This window comes from Akebia trifoliata, chromosome 8, assembly GCF_017979445.1.
Source record: "Akebia trifoliata isolate Shusen 1 chromosome 8, ASM1797944v1, whole genome shotgun sequence".
In the NCBI taxonomy this organism is placed as follows: Eukaryota; Viridiplantae; Streptophyta; class Magnoliopsida; order Ranunculales; family Lardizabalaceae; genus Akebia; species Akebia trifoliata.
In genome coordinates, this window is record NC_141382.1 from 21,783,529 (window position 1) to 21,806,454 (window position 22,926).

At 34.9% G+C, this 22,926-nt stretch overlaps 1 protein-coding gene and 1 non-coding gene across 3 annotated transcripts in view; one reads left to right on the forward strand and one right to left on the reverse strand.

Annotated features, from left to right (window-relative positions):
• Positions 1-185: 185 nt before the first annotated feature.
• LOC147396380 (ELMO/CED-12 family protein) overlaps positions 186-22,926 on the forward strand; it is a 29,022-nt gene continuing 6,281 nt past the window's right edge. The window contains exons 1-7 of one of the 2 annotated variants that reach the window (XM_086450336.1): positions 187-515; positions 7,213-7,388; positions 7,524-7,626; positions 7,893-8,005; positions 15,294-15,362; positions 19,485-19,600; positions 19,687-19,741. In XM_086450336.1, coding sequence (XP_086306462.1) covers positions 7,248-7,388; positions 7,524-7,626; positions 7,893-8,005; positions 15,294-15,362; positions 19,485-19,600; positions 19,687-19,741 — 597 coding nt within the window. In that variant the 5' untranslated portion in view covers positions 187-515; positions 7,213-7,247. Of the gene's footprint in view, positions 516-7,212; positions 7,389-7,523; positions 7,627-7,892; positions 8,006-15,293; positions 15,363-19,484; positions 19,601-19,686; positions 19,742-22,926 lie in introns of both variants that reach the window. The other variant, XM_086450337.1, reaches the window with a different exon arrangement.
• TRNAE-UUC (transfer RNA glutamic acid (anticodon UUC)) lies at positions 1,239-1,310 on the reverse strand. Its single transcript has one exon. It is a non-coding gene; the product is annotated as a tRNA-Glu (tRNA).

Genomic DNA, 22,926 nt, shown 5'->3' on the forward strand with positions numbered 1-22,926 from the left:
ACTTTAAATGTTTTAATCGGTGGGAGTTAAGAGTTGTGTCCCAATCAATGAGTTTTTTTTTTTTTTTTTCGATCATGCTGTTTGGGTAAAGTGAAGGTGTATACAAATAACAAAAACCTAAAGGGTAAAATAGTAAATTACTTTTTCTACCTAAAAGTCACTTAAGTGAGTGCCCCCCTTAAGTAATTTATTCGGCCGCTCGTACACGAAGGAGACGAGATTTGAAACCACGCCTCCGTTAGAAGCTTTACTCAAAAGATTTCTCCTCCATAGTCCATTGCAATTTGCAGCTTCCCCTCACTCCTCCTCAAACCCGAATCTTATTTTCCCATAAAATCCCCACCATCTCAATCTCTCTTTTATTATTATTATTACTCTTTTGCAAGAGACATTATAATTACTCCTTTACTATCCCCTCTCTTTGATCCGTACCGGAACGAAAGCAAACCATAATCCCATATTCCCTCCTCTCTCACAATTACGCTTGAGAGAATTGCTGTTGGGTCGGGCAAAAGGTATTTATTCTCTAATATTTTACAATTTAGGGTAAAAACTACATGAATTTAGGGTTTATTTTTCGAATAGTTTTTTCTTTCCCATATATAAGATTAAAAGTCTTTAAGATCCAAGGTTTTCTAGAATCACTAGAATTTAAGGGTTATTTCTTGTATTTTTTTTTCTTTCTGGCGGCCTTTAACGAATTTAGTTACTTGTTAAACTTTGTGCTTGCTTTCCCTGATCGCTTGTTTTTAGTTTATTCTGCACTTAGTAATATTTCTCAATTATGTATTATTCTTTTCGTTTTATGATACTTCTCAATTTAGGGTAAAATGTACATGAATCTAAATTAAAAAAAAAAATACAAGTTTGATTGTTGCATCACACATTCCTACCACCATTAAGTCATACCATAATATAATTAATAATAGTTTTTGGGGAAAAGGTGGGGTTCCATGCCTAACAAAAACGGCCAAAAAAAAGAGGGGGGGGGGGAGTGAGAGATGTGTAGCTGAGGGGAGGAGAGAAAGAACGCATGCATGGAGATTCTTTCTGTCGGAGGTTCGAGAATCTATGAAAGGACATCTAAGGCTAAGGATATGAAATAGAGGAAGTCCATTACTGAGAGAAGTGGTGATCTCGTCTTGCTTGCTGGGAGAGAGGAAGCTTCCGGACCACCTTTTCCAGCCAGATAGCGAGCGATCACTCAGCAATGATACCGCCGGCCGGGAATGAGTACCTATCCCTTACGGGAATCGAACCCGTGTCTTCGACATGAAAAGACGATGTCCTAACCACTGGACGAAAGGGACAAAAAAGCCATTCTTCATATACCTCAGCTCCGAGAGGTATAAGAATGATGGATAATTTATTTGTTGGTAATAGGATTATTGCAACGTGGTATATAGTTAATCTTTAGTTATTTCTTTCTATATCATTAATATCATATTCTAGGCTACTTAGAACTATGCAGCAATCTGGGACAAATAATTGAAGGCAATGAGTCTCAAGCATGTGCATTGCACCCACTATTATATGTGTATTGTGAATTCTTCGAAGTGTGAGGGTTGAGCTTGTTCGACCTGGTCAATTAAGTTCGTGGGTCTATTGAGGGGTCAAGGTTGAGCTACGAGGCGGATTGAGCCTCAAGCAAGGTTTCCTTGATGGTGCACTCTTCACGATCTAAACTAGATCCGCCTTCCTTAATTCTCCCATTACTGGCAGCCCCATGCCCCCATCAAAACAAAAACATCCTCTATTGTAATTGTGAGTTCGCCCCAGGAGAAGATGAATGTGTGAGTGTAGCTACACCAACGAGTCATTAAGCCTATAAGGTTGGGATCCTCCCTTTCAACCCTAAGGTGAGTAGAGATACATACTGCATCATAAATCCCCTTGGCCTTTAACTTTTCTACTGACAAAGCGTCTGACATCGTCTCTCTTACTCATTTTGCCCAACGTCAGATGGTGATGTATGGCTATGAAACTTGATGTGTTAAGGGATTGTGTCGCCACATGCTAACGAAAAGTGTAGAATGTAGTTAGGATCATCAAGATCTTTTTTGTTGCCGTCTCCCAAAGGCCATGAAAAAGTCCATTCATGGTCTAGGGGGGTCATGGCAAAGTCAATTTCGTGGCCTTGGTCATAGTTAGTAAATTTGCGATTGATTCGCGAAATAGATGAATAATACTCTTCCCGATCAAAATTGCCGTTGGTTTCAAAGATTCGGATTAAGTCTTGGATCTTTGAATCCCATCGACTAGAACGCGATTTGTACGTATATTCCATAAGTATTTTAATAAAATACTTCGTATTTCCCTATTCTCTGTTCTCACTTCAAAACTCAAGAGAAGGGGGGAAAAAACCCTAAGTTGAAAATTGCCCCCACTTACCCATCGCGGAGTTTACTTGTTTGCCGCTGTGAGACATGATGATTTTGGCATTAATTAGTATATCATGTTTTATACTTTTCATTTACATTAATTATTAGATGGATTAAAACTAAATCTTTAATTGCGAATATATATTTTATTGGATGAATGTGATTGTGGATTGTTTACTTAAGATATTTTTAATTTAAATATTAATAATTTGATTAGTAGATTAGAATTGTTAGGTCATATCATATGTTATATATATTTGAATTTTTACCATCCTATGTTTTTTTGTTGAATTTTCGAGCGAACCGGTGAATGGTACCCGATTTATTTTCGTACCATTTTTTTCGGTCCACCGAATTGCTAACTATGGTCTTGGTGACGAAGTTCTCCTCAATGATTGTAACGCCCTTTATTGCTTTCACAAGAGGCTTCTTTGAAGTTGAAGCCTTGGCTTGATGCCTCTGGTAGTCCACCTGTAGAATCTTCAAAGATTTGCCTTTGCTTGCCATCGGAAGATTGAAGAGTCGATGAGAGCCAATTTTGTTTTCAACGTGCTAAGAGACACTCAGAAAGGCGGAGGAGTGAATGTCTCTTCCTTATTTATAAGAAGCACATTGGGAATGTGAAACAATAATGACGCCAACCCACAGTTGTTAAAGCGCTAGGTGGACCCTAAGTGGTGGATCCCCTTAAGGCCTAGGTTGGGTTTAAGTGACAAAAATAATGTTTCAATTTTATATGTATTAAAGGTCGTGCAAAACAAAAAAATAATAATGTAAATATCATTACCAAGATAATACTAAGTTACCCAACCACTAAGCAAACTTGTAAGTCAACCAATTAACATGTAAGGAAAATGAAAAAAATGTAATCAAAATATTGAAATAATTTGATGCCCATCACAAATCTTTGTTGATATAATAAGAGAGGGCTGTATAGGTGTTTGTTGAAACAATTTTGGAAAATCAAAAGTGGCCCCCACCTTTACATCTAACTTATTATTATCAAGGTCATCTTTGTTAAAATGAATAAAATTGCAATCATACGATCCTTTAACCACGTTAATTAGTTTTTAGTTTCATAAAATAGTAGATATATCATTTTATTATGTTATCTTCAAAATATACTTAGTTAATATTTTAAATTACGAAAAGACATTTACAATATATTAAATGATTAAATATGAAAAATATAAGATTAGCCATCCAAATTTTAAAAAAAAAATAATTTTTTGAAGTAATTATAATCATGAATAAATCCTAAATTTTGCAATACATGTGCATTCGCACATGCCACCTACTAGTTTTTTTAAATCTTAGACACACCACAAATTTAGCTAAATATTTGAGACACACCTTAAGTTCTAAAGTTGATTAAATACCCTTTAGTATATAATGTATACAAAATTATGCCATAAAAGTGTCAATTTAACCCCAATTTTTGAACCCTCGCTTAAAACGGATAAGGCCTAGGTGTTTGATGGTCTAGGTGGACAAAGTGGGGCTTAGGTGCAACTTTTTACAATAGGGCGTCAACCCATTTATCAGACCGTGCAAGACAACGACGCTCCCCTACTACGAGAATGCCACATGGCATTAAAAAGCCACCAAGCGTAGCACATCAACGATTACAAAATGGCGGCGTTATGGAGATACCTAATCAATGATTGACACATGAAGGGAGGGTGATAGGATCAGAGACATCAATATTGTGGCTAGATTGCACAAAATCCCATCAATAGAGTACATGACGATTACAGTACAAATACCCTCACGATGTTGCATTGATTTGGAGACCAAGTGGATGCACGCTTCTTGCATATGTGTCTTGCTGAGGCGCCACCTGCTGTAATAGGGGAAAGTTGATTCATCACACAGGGTCACCACGTGGCTCACCTGAGTGATCTAATAAGTCGTCGTCTGAGAGATCGTGATTTTGCCGTACGCCATTAGTCTCAGCCCACATGGTGAAAGGTCATCAAATGCCATGAGACAAGGGGAGGTGCCACAACAACGTCCCGTGTCTCATAGCTGGAGCCCGTGTGTCATTGTGCCATGTGAGAGATATTGTGCAAGGAAAGTGACAGACGACGACAACAATAGGCTGACATGAAGGAGACAAACATTGTCACGCATTACAAGTGTTAAGAGGGTTTTGGATGGAAGACTGGAGGAATCAAGGTTGCCCTCGCCCACATTCTTTGAGGGAGAACGTGTGTATGGCCATGAGAAGCACGCTATCGTCATTCAAAGAATGCCACACGTCTAAAGTGCTTGGTGTAAGGAAAGTCGAGATGGCGCCATAGACAGAACGCCACTAGGAAAAACTACCAATTAAGGAGGAACCACGAGCTGAGACCTATAAAGGATAGGGTAAGAAGAAAGAGGGCATCAAGTCCTTATCCATTTATTTCGAGTTACTTACAATATACAAATCCCGTGTAAAATTGATTCCTGAGATAGGGCAATATTTTGGTTTTAATTTTTTTAAAACTCATCGGAATTGCAAAATCTTGTACTCATTAGACAGGTTACTAAGAATCCTTTTAAATAACACAAAATTAACCTAATACGACAAAATAAGGCTTAAAGACAAGTGATGTGAGTGTTACTCATACTCAAATAAAACTCCTAAAATAACAAAAAGACAATTCAAAATATAATATAATAAATCTAACTAATCCTAACAAAATGAAAGTGATAAAAAAATAACTATAGACCCAAACAAACGACAACTTAATTAGAAAATTGCCATTGAAACTCGTGGCTGTTGGCTTGATTTGTGTCTCACATTAGTTATTCTTTCGCTTCTCCTAAAGTTGCAAAACTTTTTTACGTGGATGAAGCATTTTATGTTTTCAAATCGGTTTCAGCTAGAATCTAAATCCATTATTCAAAATCCCTTGTATAGGTTCAAAATGGATTGGCTTTGGCCAACAAACTCTAGCCCCCCAAACATTTCACCTACTCAAGTTTGAATCCAAAAGGAGACGTGAGAGTTTCTTCTTTCCTCGCTTCTCCCAACAAGAGAAGGGTAAGCTCATTGTTGCATTTTGTAAGCCACTCCTATTGGAATAAAAGTTCACTGTAGAATTCCCCAAAATAGTTTTAAAATTTGACCCTTCTAACCAACTTCATTTTCTTAAATGAAGAACTTACGGTCTTTCCTTCAACTCCAAAAGATTTGGAGTTTCAAGTTCCAATCAAGTTCAAATGTCACGAGGGATTTATTTTGAAGCCTCTTCTTGACTTTCTTATCCATGAAAGGAAAATCTTGGGTTCATCTTTTATCAGCTGCAACTTGTTTGAGCGTCCAATGTGTGTATGGAGGATATGTAGCTAGTGATTTTAAGATTCTTTATCTAGGTAGGTCATCTTGACTTATTTTTGTATGATACTCTACCTCTAATGACAAATTTTTTTGAGAGCTACTATTGTCACACCAACTTTTACTAATGCCACACCAATCCTTAAATAAATCACTAAAGAATTGCACAGTAAAAATTGGTGTGGCAATAACAACTTTTTTTTTTGATAAGTTGGAATTTTATTAAAAAGAGAGAAGAAGGCGGGGTCGAGAAGACCCCAAATACAACTTAACAAAGAAGATAGAAAAAGAAGCCCCCTTAGGCTGCCTCTAAGTTACAAATAACCTCCCACCTTACAACAAAATCCTCAAAAAAGATCACTTCAAATATTTTGAAAACCTTCCCCCAAAAGAACAAAAGCCCTATAATAGTTAAGATGAGATCATGTATATGTTGTTCCTTTCCCTCGAATGTTCTACTATTTCTTTCCTTCCAAATCCCCCAACAAATAGCAAAAGGATGCAAACTCCACAAAACATGCCTAGAAGCTTTGAAAGAAAAACCCTACGCTAGCCAAGATTCAAAGAGTTCCTTGACCGTCGTTGGAAAACAACCGACCATGCCAAAGAGACTGACAAAATGGGACCACACTTGACGAACAAAAGCACAATGCAAAAATAAGTGATTAGCTGTCTCCTCACTTCTCATGCACATCAAGCAACAATTTGGAGTATGGAAGCCTCTTCTAATCAATTGGTCCATAGTTGTCGATTTCCCCAAGGCGGCTAGCCAAATAAACACTGAAACTTTTGGCGGAATCTTAGCTCGCCAAATCAAAGAAGCCAGAAAAGTAGATGGGCTTCATCACATAAACTGTGTGACTAATAGGACTTCATCTATAAGTTTTCTTATAGGTGATTATGTATGTTCACTGAAATATCCTGCCAGATATAGTGATGTGGCCTTGATTGCAATTGTCTGCATCCCAAAAGTTTACTAAGTTCGTTGTTTGACATTTTGGAATGCAACTATGAGGTAGCGGGTTCAGTCTCATATTATATTTAAAAGAAAAAGCTTGTGCTCAGGGTATTAACCTTGCGAAACAGAATGATCATCGTGTTTCTTTCTTTGTATTTTTTTCTTTTGTTTTGTTCATTTTTTTATATTTATTGGCCAAGTTTCTGATGGCCATAAAGTTCTCTTGGAATCCTCTTTTTCCCCAACACATTTGTAAAGCATGTATTCTTTATTGTAAATTGACTTGATTTTTCATGCTTTAGTCGATCTTTTGTTTTGGAGGGATTACTGTTGTTGAAATGCTATTGTCTGCATATTCTATTGAACTGTGATGGGATCGAGATTGAAAGGAACTTACTTTGTCATATTCATGGATATTGAACTTCACATTTCCTAACCCTGTTCGTTGATCTAAAACAAAAATGCCATGGGTGCTTCAAATTATGTTTTTTGATGTTTCTGTTATTCATGTGGAAGATTTGTATTCTTATATTTATACTTAACAACAGGCATAACTAGTGAAGCCCAACAGACCAGTTACCTCATGACATCAAGAACTTTAAGAAGAAGGCTCCATCATGGGGATGTGGATGGGAAAAAGCATGAGGATTTGCATACATCGGGATTGGATGGCTTGAATGAACCTTTACTAGGGAATCATGAGTATAATGATAGCCACTCAGAGGTGAGGTTTTATCTACTTTTAAAAAAATATATTATTTATTTATTTATTAATATGCTTTTGGTAGAATAATGGCACAGAAAATATGGTGAAAAAAGCTATTTCTTACCCAGGTCGATTATGTGTTAATACTCATAGATCCACACTCTAGAAGAGATTTGGGATGATGAACGGAAGAAGGAACATCTTCATTGGACGTTTCTTTTCTCAAACTTGATCGCTCAATGGGCACAGTGGTTAGGTAAGTATTTTTTTCATAGTTTTGGTGGTTGTGTTTGCTAGAGAAGTTAACTTTTTTGTAATGGTGTATAAGAATCAAGCACAACAGAATAGATCCTTTTGCTTCTCAACTTATTATTTAATCACTGTTCTGGCTGAAGCATAGTGGCCCACCATTTAATATATTTAGCATATTATAACCCAACTGCAACAAACTGCTTATGTGGATCTAGTTCTAAGAGTTGTAGCCCTTTCGGTAAATTAATCGGTTCATTTTGTTCTTTGTAGCAAATATTGTCCTTGGATCAGGATCGTTTCTTGGAAAGCTTTTACCTTTTCCTTCTACTAACAATAGTGGACCAGGCAAAAAGAGTATTCCACTTTCTCTTAGTCCTTTACAGGTAATTCTCAGTTGCTTGTTCTTAAACAGTTTTTTATGCATGTTTTAGTACTCAATTACATGGAGCCCACATGGAAAAGTATCAAGGGACATTTTTTGGTGAACAGAGATCATCCTCAAAAAACAAAAAAAAAAGTCCATCCCAAATTTCCTTACACCATATTTTTTTTTTCTCAAAGTTAATGTTGAAATGGACATACAAAAATGTTTCAACTTATAATCCTCTTTTATTTGGGTTAAAAGTTTTATAAATTGTCTGGTTATTATTTTTATCAGGATGTGTAAGTTCCATATTTTCCAGTCATGGCTAATGATTCATCCAATTCATTGGAGATGTATGGGATCCAAGCTAAACCAAAATGGTCATTGGCCCATCTGGAAAATAGAGTTGTGTCCTGCAAATTCCAACAAACTCCAAAATGCTCTAAAGTATCACTCATATAAATGTATAATTATCTATCCAAAATAAGTTTTGAAAAGCTCATATTTGACTCGGATCAATATTTCCATTTCCAAGTTTGGGAAGTTGCTCAAAGGAGCTCAGTCAAACCAAGGAGGACATAAGTTTCTGAACATTTTCTTTAATAAGCCGTATATTTTAGGGTTGGTAAGGGAGATTGCTCGACATAATTACTATAAAAGAAATCATCATCATCTAAACTATATAACAAAAATTTGGGGCTAGCCAAACAAATCCTAATACTCCATTCGATTATGTCTAAAGCCACATATTCTATTAATTCAAATGTGTTCATATCTGTTCTTCTACCTCAATCGACCTTCTCTTAGTTTATTTCATATTGATGTTGTTCTTACATATTTACAATTTTCATTTTTAATTTTTCTTTTCTTTAGTCTTTCCTCTCATCTATCTCAGCATCCCCATCTCTGCTATACTTGATCTATGAGCGTCTTATTTCTTGATTCCCCAAAAAGAAAGTGAATAGTAATGATGTCTCCTATTGAGAGGGTTATGCTATTGTTAATGTTTTTGGAGTTTTTAAAGAATTTTGCCTATCCAACTTTGGCAAACCCTTTTGGAGGAAGTTCTATGGGTCTGACAAAAAAAAAAATTGCTGAGGTTCTTTCGAATTGGAATGGATGCTTCCTCAAGCTTTTGGTTATTTACCATCAAGATGGACCAAGATTTTGGGGTTTCTAAAAGGTTGAGAGAAATCGGGTTGAAAGGCCATATTGCAATAGTTAAAGAGATGCTTTCAATGCCCCAACACAAAGTGTTTCAATCTAGGCAAATGAAGTTGTTATGGGTTGCCATCGCTTCTAGGGGAAAGGGGTGATTAGTGTTTTAGATTCAATTAATCCTTCATGGGTGGAGTTGGCAAAGTTTGTGACAGAGATGTATGCAATACAAGCAACACCTGCCTTCTACTTTTATGGTTTGAATATGGCTAGTTTTTTGGTTGAGAATCAATATTTAAAGAAAATTTATTGCAAGCTAGAATCAATCACAATCGAGTCTTTATCTTTCCTCCAATTGTCATGCTCCCCGGAAGTTGTCGGTGGTAAGCCCTCTATTTTCTCTTCCTCTTGGATAAACTTCAAGGGGTTCCCATGATTTTTGAGGCTCTTGATTCTCATTCGTCCATCTAAAAGGCCATGGATGGTCTAATGGAGTGCGACAAAGGTGTCATGTAGCTTAAGCTTGGAAGATCGCATGATTTGAGTTTGTAACGGTGTTTTAATAATTCCTGAAGCAGTTTAAGTAGTTGTCATCGGGGAAAGACTTATCGTGGTGGTTGATAGGCTTTTTTAAAGAGGCTGTTGAAAGGCTAAAAGCAAAATCCCTCTTGAAGAAGTTGACCTCGCAACTGGGTATTAGGATTGTTGAGAAAGTGACCAACAAATTTGGGGTTCATAAAAATTGTCAAATTCTTAGATGGAAGAGGAACCCCATCCTTGATGATTCTAGAAGGAAAATATTATTTTGGGTGGTTAAAGTTCGTGAAGATGCTAGAAAATTTGGAGGCAGAAAACCCTCAAGAAAGGGATTATCTAAAGGTTAGGCAAACCATTGAAAGGAAGTTGATGGAGGAGCTTCCAAAGCACATCCAACCTTTGAATGATAACATGGTCTCAGATATGGAGGAAAAAGATCCCCACGAATTAAAGGTGGGGCCAATTAGCAGAATTGACCCCTTGGGGAGGTGTGTAATGATGAACGACTCAAGTTTTGGTGTTTGGAAGAGGGATGTGCTCTACGAAAGCTCGGTAGGGATCTTTGATGTTTTTGACTTTCAAACGATTCTTGAAGGTTTTGTTTGTTTGCTTGGAAAGCTCTTTCAGCTAAGTTCGAAGAGTTGGATTTTTGTTCCTAAATCATTCAGTGCCCAAAATTCTTTGGGCATGTTAAAATCCTTCTCTTACTGTGATGGGATTATTTTATTGAGAAATTGGTTTGCTTTGTCTATTGTGAGTGTGGAGAAGTGGGCTGGGGGGAGTCTTGGTTTTGTCTTTGTGGTCTTTATGAAATTTGGAAGTTCTTTGGGAGGTTTAAAGGAAATCAATGCTGATACTTTAAAGTTTAACAGAGTGTATTAAAAGTGGGTTTTGATTGTCTCTCTATAACCAGAAGTCTGAAAGTTTGTTGCGGTAACTAAAGGTATAAGCTTGTTGTTGAAGTGATTGAGGATCCTATCAAGGAAAACCTTTCATCCTGTGAGCCTAAACAACAGGTTTTAGTGTCAGAGCTTGATGGAGAAGCTTTGCCTATGCTCGATCAATTGGAGAAGATGATCCCAAGAATTAGCATTCATGATCGGGAGTTATCAAACACCAGATGCAAAAAAATGTTTTTTTTTTAAAGAAAGGGTTATGTTTAGGGGCCCGCACGGGACTTTCATTTTCAATTTTAAATTCCAACACGTGGAGTTCTAAGAAAGAACAAGCCACGTCTGTGGAATGGTTGAAGAGGAGGAATTCATCTGGTGTTTCTCGTAGCAGCAACTTTCAAAACTCTTTGGGGATTGAAAAGTTAGGGAAATGTGGGAGGGTGAAGTTTGGACACGTGGAAGAAGGCGAAGTGGAGTATCGACTTTCAAAGGAGCCGGTTTCTTTTGAGTGTTGCAACCTTGAATTGGGGAGTAGGGTCCAGTCGATTCTGTGACAGTCAAGCAAAGAAAAGTAGTATTAATTAGCACATAGTGAGTAGCTCGTCTGGTGGCTATTCTGAGAGGGGAAAGTGGATGCCTCGGATTTTGGGAGTGATTAAAAAATTCAATAGGAAAGAGAAATAGTTTTCAGGGCCCACTTCGTAAAAAATCAATTTGGAAATGTGTTAAAAAGCCCATTTGGCCAACAAGGTCAGGCAGAACTCAGACCCTTGACACCAAAATTTTATCAGACTTCTTAAGCATCTCAAATGGGCTTGCGGGCTGGGCTAAAAATTACTTTGCGACTTTAGCTAATTTGCAAAAGCAAAGAGGTGAGTTGGATTGGATGGGTTGGATTCAGAAGGTGATTCTTATCTTAAAGACGACGCTTAGAGCTTGAGAAGGCTTAATCCTGATCTCTTAGCAAGGTTGGATCCTAAATTAGAGTTGGAGGACCAGATTATTAGTGAAGGGGAAGAACCAAACACGATGGCAGAGAAAGGTGGGTGCGTGGAGTGGAAGTCGAAAGATTTGATTCACTTTTGTTGTCAGGGGGCGGAAATTTCGATCGAGGTGGTGTTAAAAAGGCTTCACTAAGACCTGATTTGGAAGAACTCTTCTTTTCCTTCTTGCCTCGACTTTGGAATGTTATGTGCAAGGATTCCTGACCCTTTATCTTTTATTTACTTCCCAGAGGAAGGTTTGAATCAATGTTTTCCCTCTTCAACTAGATTATCGTTGTTTTTTGTCGAGGATCCTTTTTGGTGTGTTTCCTATTCCTTCTATGTGTCGTTGTTACCTTGCTATAGATTATACCTGTTTTGGTCTCTTGTCTCTTTCGCAGGTTGCAGAGAAGTCTCTAGTCAAGGGAAAGTCCATTCCCAATCTTATTAGTAGCTTCAAGTCAGATTTGTCTGGAGGAAAAGGTTAGGCTTGTAGAACTCTTAGAGTTTTGAGTCATTGGGGTTGTCCTACAGAAAAGGCAGATGTATCAATCTCTTTGGGAGTCTAAAACAGTAATCAAGAAATTTTCAGCGCTGATAACGAGGGGTTTTTGGTCCATGGGTCCATTGTTGTGGTGGGAATGGGAAGGAGGATGATCCGGATAAGGAAATTAGAAAGTTGCTGGAACAAGATATGCTTGATTGGCTAATTGGTCATTTCATTGAGCTTGGGTTGAGGTTGGTTGTCCCTGGGTTAAAAGGGAAAGGTCTAGTGCAGGAAGATATTATGAAGGAGGGTGTTTCAAAAAACCATTTCTTTCTTACTAGAGGGGCTTTAGTAAGGAGGTGGATAGTTTAGTTCAGGATATCTGTGAACATCCTCCTTTGGTCGGAGGTCCAAGGAGAGAAAGGGTAAAGTAGGGGTGTACAAAATACCCGTTACTCGCCCCCGAAATCGACCCGAACTCAAAAGGAACCCGGCTAGGTTCGGGTTGGTTATGATTTATATGAATTAGAACCGACCTGATCCTGTAAAATACCCGATACCAATACTCGATACCCATTACCCGATACCCGTAAAATACATAGATTTTTAACTTAAAAATATTTAGAAATGTCTTATATAATTTGCATATACTTTATTTTTTACAAATTTTTCTAATGTAAGATTTATATATTTCTAAATTTGAACTTTAGTTTACATTTAAACTTTAAACTTTAAAGTTAAACTAACCTATATAAATAATCAAATTTTAAATTTTAATACATGCATGAACCCGTACCATAAAATCGAGGGGTATGGGTATTCCCTTTTGATCTTAATTCGTACCTGACCTGTACCCGAAAATTAATGGGTCAGTTCCGGTTTCACGTATTCTTGACCCGTACCCAAAAATTCGGGTCGGGTTCGGTTCTGGGAACTCGAATGTACACCCCTATGGTAAGGGGACCACTAGAGTTCGATCAATGTTTAAGATTTTATCATGAAATATTAGAGGTTTGGGAAGTCGGAAGAGAAGGGCGGTTGTGAAAACTTTGATTCGTCTTAACAATCCTCAAATCCACTTTTAGAATTTAATTAGTGTAAAAAGGGCATATTGGTCATTTGATCAACTTTAAAATAAATAGGGAGAGAGGAGGCCTCTCTCTATAATCTCTTCTCCTCTATTTTTCTTCTTTTCTCATCTTCTCTATTAACCTAGATTTCTACATGGTATTAGAGCACTTATCTAAGATAGAGATTTAGGGTTCTTCTTTCCTTCAATTTTTTTTTCTCTTGGTTTGTTCACTTGGTTTTGATCTTGGTGTCAACAAAACCCTATTTATTGGTGTTTGTTTCAAACTTGGATGTATATATAAGGTTTGTTAGTGTTGGTTTGAAGTTTCAACATGATTGGAGCTAGTTCATAGTTTAGAGGTTGAAATCATAACTTTTGGGTTTGTGATTTTCTTCACAACCGCGAGCATCTAGGCATCCTTACCCAAACCACACCACTTATAGGGTTATTCCCTATCATCTTCCACATTTATTTGTTCGTTTGGTGCTTCGGTAACTTTTCGATATATTTTTTTTTTTTCCGGATTTTGACTTCGATAAATTGTGGTTTGTGAGTTGAGTTATTTCTTATGGCATCCACTATTTCTGGTGAGGGTAAACAATCATGGGATGGTGTTGGTGCCTATGATAACAGTTAAATTGAATGACACCAATTATCTTCATTGGTCATCCTCTATGATGATTGCGTTAACCGCAAAGAAGAAATTGAAACATATCACCTTTGATCCTCCAACCACATATGATAAATCTTATGAAGACTGGGTGAGTGAAGATGCTTTGGTTATGAGTTGGTTTTTGGCTAGTATGGAGCCAATGATCAATGCCAATATGGTATTGTTGTCTAGTGGGAATAGTTACACAGTCGCTCGAACTTTTTTTCGATCTTTCCTGATTTTCCAAAAATTTCTCTTGCAAACTTATTCCTAAACCTCGACTAATGACTATGATCCCCCATACGATTGCGTCCTCCATGTCATACGTATAAATATCAGATTTGCAATTTCGATTAACTTGGGAATGAAAATATTTCTATCAGTGTGGAAACTAATACATATTTTGCAAATGATGAAAACATTGCATACATTAAAAAAATATTAAGGAGATTTTCATTGTAAGTTATGAAATGATAAAAATAGATATTAAAACACTAATGAATCACCAATATTGTATACAACCATATGGAATGTGGAAATGAAGATCAACAATGTTTTGTTGCCCATACAAGTAAGAATGTGTGAGAGTCCGATGGGGTAAAAAAATAATAGTTCTCTCATGAAAATGAAAATAATAATATCATATTAATGATATATGCCTTAATATATAAATAATATATGCAACTAATTAAAACATGAATATATATGAATAAAATAACAATACATGCAACTAATTAAAACATGAATTAACTAATAATAAACTATTAAGTGCTTATATGAATGAACTAATATGCTTAAAATGATATAAATACCTATCTAATCATAATTCATTTATTGCGAAGGTGCCAACTTAGCTAAGTTGGTAAGGCGTGTGGAGTGTTGATCCTACAAACCTGGGTTCAAAACTTACTGAACCCACCTTCATGTTGACCACTAACCCCTTACATGCCTAGGAAAAAGAATGTGCATATTTTTATTAATAAATATTATTATGTGTAATTACAAGTCCTTTCTATAAGAAATTTGTAATTTTTTTATGTTCATAATTTTTATCAATGATTTTTAAACAATGTTTTTAAAAAGAGAAAATATTTTGGTAAAAAAGAACTCACTAAAATATTCTCACCCAAATTTTACATTTTTATACCTAAAATTTTATAATATCTGTCGAAATTCACTATTCGCCAAAACATTTTGCAAAATGAATAGTGATTTTCACCAAAATATTTACGAAAAGAAACTGTCAATTAAATTTCCAATCAGACCTTTTGGAAATTGAAATATTTCGATATATTTCTTGGAAATATGTCGAAAATTATACTATGCACGGGTATCAGTTTATAGTTAATCTTTATAATGGTATCTACAGTGTAATCTTTGTTTGTTTTTTATTGTTTATCTTTTCATAAAGGAATTGACTTTTTGTATCTTTTCTTTATACTAGTGGATGTTTCTTTGATGAAAGATTGGTATACTTGTGCCATATAAATATTATATTTGATGCTCCAATTTGGGATCTTGCTAGGAAGTGAGACTGAGAAATCTACAACGAAGGTTGGAAGTCCCCTTTGACGGTTTACGTGTGGAACATCAAGTAAGCCTCCATCCTATACTTAATCACCATAAAACTACTAAGTTCACCTACTTTTTAAAAATAGTCCGTCTTTGCCCAACTGTCTTAATTATAAGCATATGTTGCACGTCATATACATGTTTTAGAAGCATGATGTCTCATCTCATCTCTTCTTGGCCCCACATGTCAAGTTGACTCATGCGAGTCATGTCAACTCAAATGAGTCAAACCATTTAAATTCATTCAAAATTATTTTTAAATATAATTTATATTTAAATATTTATTATTTTTCTTGGATTATTAGTTGCTCAATCACAAATTTGTTTTTATATATAGAAAAAAATTATGAATCATTAAAAGTTTTCATCCTCTTTTGTTTTATCTATGAGCATTGCCTTATTAGGGTCTCTAGAAGAGCACTAGTACGTACGGTAAAAGTTGATGCAGGGTGGAATGGGAAGATTTAATATGGGGTCGGGGAATTTGGTTTGGGATTGGATTAAGGATTTGGCCTATGACTAGGTTACTATAAAGTTTAGGGTAGACCCAAAAGGGTTTGGGTTGCAAGGTTTAATTACGATGATTTGCAATTAGGGATAGGGGGTTTAGGTTTATAGGATAAAATGTTTGGGATAAAGAAAACAAAACAAATAGGTTTGGGATTTGAAGAATCAAGAATTCAAGAAAATCAAGAAAAAAAGTTTTTATAGAATTTCTGGGTAGTACTACTGATTTTTGCCATATTTGGGTTGCACATGTATTAAAACAAAAATACAATGAGAAGATTAAAAAAGAAAGAGAAGAAATAAAATGATAGAACCTTGGAATCACATTAAGGGTTTCTTGCAATCAGACCAAGATTAACGGAGAACTCACACTAAGAAACTCCATTACAGACTATTCAGTTAGAAAATTCATTGAAAAAAACTAATTCTTTACTTTATAAACTCCTCTGTTCTCCCTAAAATAGTCTATTACATTGTTTAAATAGAAAAGTCAAGTTACTAAAACCTCAAAGGATTTCTAATTTGACTCCATCTTGCATTCCAAGGTAACACTCCTGAAATAATACCTTTCCCAAAATAGAAACATTATTGAAATATAAACTATTCTCAAAATAGTAACTTTTCTGAACTAGAAACTTTCTAAAAATAGAAAATCTGTATTTCAAAAAAAAACTCTCCTAATTTAAAATACCTAATAATAAACTTCTAAAAAAATAGGATTCAAAAAACATAAAATGGGCCCATAACTACATCCTAGTAACTAAAATAAAGTAAAACACTAAATTAGATTATGGCTTAAATATGATAGGCCCACGATATCTAGTGTCCACATCACGTACCATGTTCCAACTCTAGAATTAACCTTAGGCATATTAATTCTTTCATATCTTCCTAACTATTGTTATATTACTAGCCTAAGCTAGTTGGAAGTTCTATCTTCCATAAGATCCCTCAATTTAATTTTTTAGGGTTAAGCTAGTTGGACTAAAACTTGCTTAGAATTATTTGTTAGTTATTTATTAGAATTTTCTTATTTTTTATGGTAGAATCTAGTGTTTTATGATATTTATTGTTCTTGGTAATTTCATCTTAATCTCAGAACTGACATCTTAGTTAGTTTCATTGTTCTGCTTCAAAGACGTATAATAATGTGAGAGCCTTCTTTGTAGGTGTCAGCTATCTTAGTTGGTAAAGTTTACGGGTGACAATTCCATAGATCTGCACTGAGTTACTGATCTCATTGATTGCCTATAAAAAATGTGAAAATATAGTACATAATAATTTGTTCATATATGAAAGTAGTTTATTGCATATATTTAGCACAATAAGGGGCTGGACAGCCTGCATATTAGTTAAGATTTATGTTATATTTTTTGTTATCTAAGGGTATTTTGGGTAGTTTAGGTATTAAGGTATTTTATTTATTTGCTGGAAATTTCTGTTTTAATCTTAACAGTACATTTACTTAATGGTTAAGATTAGTTCTACTATGATTTTATTTAAATTATGTCTCATATTAATTAGTATTACTTGAATCATGTTTTAATCTTGGCCATTGGCTATTTTTAATGGTTGAGATTAATTAGTGTTATAAGTCCCATATAAATAAGTGTAAAGGCGTTATTTCACATTTATTAATATGATATTGAACAAAATTCTCTTAGGTTTTTCCTGAAATCCAGAGATTGGATGTGTGGTGTGAGGCCATTGTTCTTTTTGGTGTGATACGAATCTAGGATTATTTTTCTTTGTGTGATTGCTAGGTAATAATCTGTTATCTTCTTTGCCATCTTAATCTTCATCTTCTCCGACGTCTTGATCTTCTTTTCTAGAGTACCAACGAAATTGAATACTAACTCCCTGTTGTTATTTTATTGAATTAACTGACCAACTTGCCTAGCTATGGGACATTTTTCGATTCGGTTTGCAAAATGTTTTCGAACAGATTGACACACTAATTAGTATGAGGGCTGCAGCATCAAATTCTTACATACATGGAGGAAAATCTCAGAATGCTTCCGTATTCGTAGACCAAGTGGATTCGGAATTGTCTTTCATTCCAAGACATAACTTATATCCATGCGCTTTATATTCGCCTGGAGTTTGCTCCCAGAAATATAGCCATCCCTACCCCCTCATGGGACGAGTTCTTTTACTGAATCGATCCAATAAACAACTTAGTTTCATTCCGTTCCATCAGGGTCGATGTAATCGAGCTAGGGAATCTATAATAACTCGATTTGAATAATCCATTATCTTCTTCTTTATCATCTTAATCTTCATCTTCTCCGACTTCTTGATCTTCTTCTGTAGATTCTTTCTTCTTTTCTTGATTTTTTTTTTTATCACTTAAACTTGTTGTCCTGAAATATATAGCCACTATTCCCTGTTTAAATCTTTTCTAAACCCTAATTCCATGATCAAGAACCATGATACCCCTAGCCCATATTTTAACCTCCTTACCTTGCTGCCCCACCAAATACAGCCCCCATAGCAATCCTTTAACCTTGTTATAACCCGTCCTAAACCTTCTTCGACTCCCTTATTTTTCTTTCACCTTTTTATTTAAATTTATAAACACTGTTGGACATTTATTTGTGAATGTTGAATTTTAACCTTATTGCAAAATTTAATAATTACGCTTAAAAATTACAGAAAATTGGCTTTGTTGGAACCCTTCACAATATCCAATAAAACCTTGGGCCCAAACTGGTTCTTGAAATCCTTGACAATATCCGGAGAATTCAAATTAGCTATTGGATTGAGACCCTAAGTTATATATATTGGAAGTTCTATCTTCCTTGGTTTCCTTCACTTTAATATTTAGTGATAGCCCCGCAGAATATTAACTTAGTGTGGGATCATAATTTAATTTTCTATTAGATTTCTTTATATTTCTATGGTAGATTGAGTGTGTTCTATGCTTTTGTTTGTTTTTGTTAATTTATTCGAGATCACAGATTCATCATTCTAAGTTAGTTTGCACAATCTTGTATCATAATGTGACATTATTATTCTCATTTCCATAAAGAATATAGTTGTTTTAGGTGTTGGATTCTTAGATTCTTATGCCAATGTGTAATGAAACTTTACTAATCTTCATTTCAACAATTCATGTAGTTATTTATTGTAGTTTGATGACTTATTAAGTGTTTTATTTATTTTTTGATAGGTACTTACATGTGTTTTATCATGTTTGTTTTATGATTTTTTACACTTTCAATGAAAACTTCCTCAACATTTCCATTATTACATAATATTTCCATTGTTTTCTTAAAAATTGTATTTGTTTCCACACTAGTCGAAATATTTCAATTTTCAGGATGACCGAAAAAGGCATCAAGATTGAAATTTTATACTTTGGTCGTGTTCAAATTTCCCTTACCAGTGTCCTTATCGGTATCTATATGCGTATGTCATAGCACTAGTCCCTGTTGTACATGTGTAAAGTCTTGTTGGTTGCCAGTCATTTGCCACATCATTCTCTCATCTGGCCAAAAATTACACCAACTTGGGTAATCTTAACCAGTTGTATTCAATAATTTGCAATTTGGTGAATGATTGATGACATACGGTTTGAAAAGATTTTATGCACTGTGGAGCTATAATGTTGATTAGAAATGAAATTTGGTTTCAGGGTGCTCTCAAGCAGCTCTGGAGGTTGGCTTATCCTGGTAGAGAACTCCCTTCTCTTAAATCTGAACTTTGGAAGGAGATGGGTTGGCAAGGTTCTGACCCTTCGACAGATTTTAGGTATAGAGACTATGGCTTCAAATGCTATGTTTGAGTCCCCACTATGAATGAGTATGACTCTAATATTATTGACTTTTAACTTTCAGGGGCGGTGGATTTATATCATTGGAAAATCTTATCTTTTTTGCCAAGAAATATCCGGTTTGTTCTACTACCTTGTAGACCACATGGTTTATCTTTAAATTTTTAATGAATTATGAGTGTATTAAATTTGGAAAATGTGAAATTAGAATAAGCCAACATTGAAAATGTTTCATTGTCACCATTGTCTTCACTCTTTGTTTTTTTGGTCAAGGAACAAAGAATCTTTTAAGATAAGGAAGGAGTACAAAGTGGAGGCTTGCCAATTATAGAAAAAGGAAAAATAAATAAATAAAAGAACTCAAACCCCACTCAAAGTGACCTTTGCCCGTCATGAAGAATTGCTTCTTTGTTAACATAGAATTTTTTGACTTTGTCGTCTTCTCACTCCTTCTTCGTATAACAAGATACGAGCAACCAACGGGTAGAGTTGCATAAAGTTGGGATCTCAAGTGCTTTCTTCATAGATTATGCTATTTTTTCCTTTCCAATTCCCCAACATGTAGTCGAAACAACATCCTCCACAAAATCGCTTCTCTTACACCCTGGATGTAATTGTGTCAAGAAATGAAAACATCGACCAAATCTCTAGGAAAAACCCATGAACATCCAATCAAGGTGGAGATAAGATAGGAAAAAGCACCAACCATCTAACCCAATTGCATTATTTGTCAATGGATGTAGGATGGTGACGAGTAACCTAGCAAAATGCAAAGTTTCGCATTTTCTGTTTTTTGCAATTATACAGTTTTACGATCAAATGCATTGCGACTGCTTAGTAGACACTTTTGAACATTATTGCAACGCTTTGCAATTACTTGGTTGAATAGAAACACAATAAATCGTTAACACAATATTTGCATAAAAAATATTTTTTTAAATCTGAAAATTAGTTTTTTTAAATTATCCATTTTTTAAATAAGTTATCATGAAAAAGTCTTCAAAATTTGATTTATTAAAATATGAATCAATGATATATTTATTGAAAATTCGACTGCATATCCCCTATAAAATATACAAAAATTGCATTTGTAAATATCATAATAATACCTTTTCACATTCACATAATAATAAAACAAGAATAATGTTTGTATCTCATCTACATAACTAAGACAATATATGTTTTCTCAACTATAACACCTATAGCAAAAGATATCTTAAATACCTACTAATCCAAACCAAGGTACATGAATACATAAATAAATAATGCTAATGGAAATATTATAACATATAAACATTCATAAGACTTTAAGTTTGATTCCCATCTAATTTTTTGTTCTATTTCATTCTCTTTTGATTCAGGGAATTGTCTTGTAAATTCAAGACGATCTCTTTGGTATGCATGGAAATGTCTTTCTACTTCATCTAAAGTCTTGAATGTTTTATGGCATGTCCTCTATAATCGGTTACATATTGGTGACATTCTTCTTTTCTGAATATATTTTATATCTATGTCTTATAAATACTACGTAGTACTATGCCATTAGTACAACCACCTGTAGGTAGTAATATCTTAACATCAACTAGCAAATAAATATTAACCTATAACATGACGTTATATCCATTCAACATGAAAATAAAAAAATTAATATATGCTCAACAAAAGATGATGAATATATATCATATCAAAAATACTAAGTTCAAGACGATCCATGCACATGTTATGTAAAACAAAGTTTTAGAACTCATCATAACGCAGTAAGTTATGAAAATAAATGTCATTAAAAAACATAAGTAATAATCCTATACATTTAATAATGTTTAACTAAACTACATCCAACAAAAAGATCAACTCCACTTCCTCCAAGATTTTCCAACCTTAAAAATCTTTCATTTCCTCACGCAATTCCTCCAACTTCCTTTTCCTGTATTCATCATCTTGCATCACGAACATATTCGTTGCATAGGAGTCCTTCACTATAATCTCAACAACCTTACTCAGAAATGTATGACTGAAGCTCTCGGTAATCATTACCACGATGTACTATCTTATCGAAATAAAAATGGGATTGATTGTCTTCGTAGTATCATCGGGTTGAGAAGTTATTCCTTCGACAATCTCCTTAATCTCATCGGTTGCACATTACTTTTTTCCATGTTTCCTTTTAGGTACAGAAGATGTCCCCCTTGCTCCACTAGTAGTTGACATGCTTGCTCCGTTTTGAATGTCATCCAAATTATTTTCTTGCTTTTCTGACTGGTCATCCTTCTCATGTACACTATCATCTTCTTAAGATCAACTGAATTGGTGCCTCTACATGCGTATTTTCCACTCGCATGATGATTACCGATTATAATTGCAATCTTATCCAAGTCCCATATAAGACCCCTATCACGGAGTTGATACTTAACTCGACTCTCAAGTATAGTCTCTCAAGCATCATCGAAGGTTGTCACGATTTTTCGTATTGGATCCATCCCAAATCTAGACTTTTCTATAAGTTCAACAAAGTTTCTATAATCTGTTTTCATGGTTTGTAGTTGACTTTCAATGTGTTTCTTCATGATCACTTTTCGATTTTTTCCAAAAAGTGTTGTAGTTATCATGAGCCCTACACTATTGTCCTAATAGTTACCACACTTCCCACATATGGCTTCCTCGTATAGCATGTCAAGAATTGTGCCCATACTCTTATAACATCTTAATTGGCTTTTTAAACCATGAACATCAGCCTTTGTTGAACAATCACTACCTTCCATCTCTAATATTTTTCAAAATTAAACAAGAATAAAAATGATGATTACAAGCACATACAAACATGAATAGACACATCAATTCCAACCACAATGTCCATAAATTTGAAACTATACTTAAACACTAACATAGTGATATGGGTCTTAGATGGGACGTGGGCAAACATGCAGTTATAATCGCTGATTATCATGCGACTGTAGAATATGCATGTGGAGGTACTGATTCTGTTGATCTTGAGAGGAATGATGGTACATATGAAAATGATGACTAGTCAGAAGAACATAAAAAGAATTTGATGATATTTAAGAAGGAGCAAACATGCCAACCATTAGTGAAGACAAGAAGACATTTTCTATACCCAAAAGGAAATATAGCAAGTCACGTGCAATTGATGAGATTAGGAAGATTGCCTAAGGAATAGCAATAATATTGTGAAGATAATCGATCCTTTGTCGAAGGAATAATGATCATATTGCGAAGACAATCTATCCCTTCTCTATTTTGACGAGGTTGTACGTATTAGTGATGAGTATTGAGGGCTTCAATCATA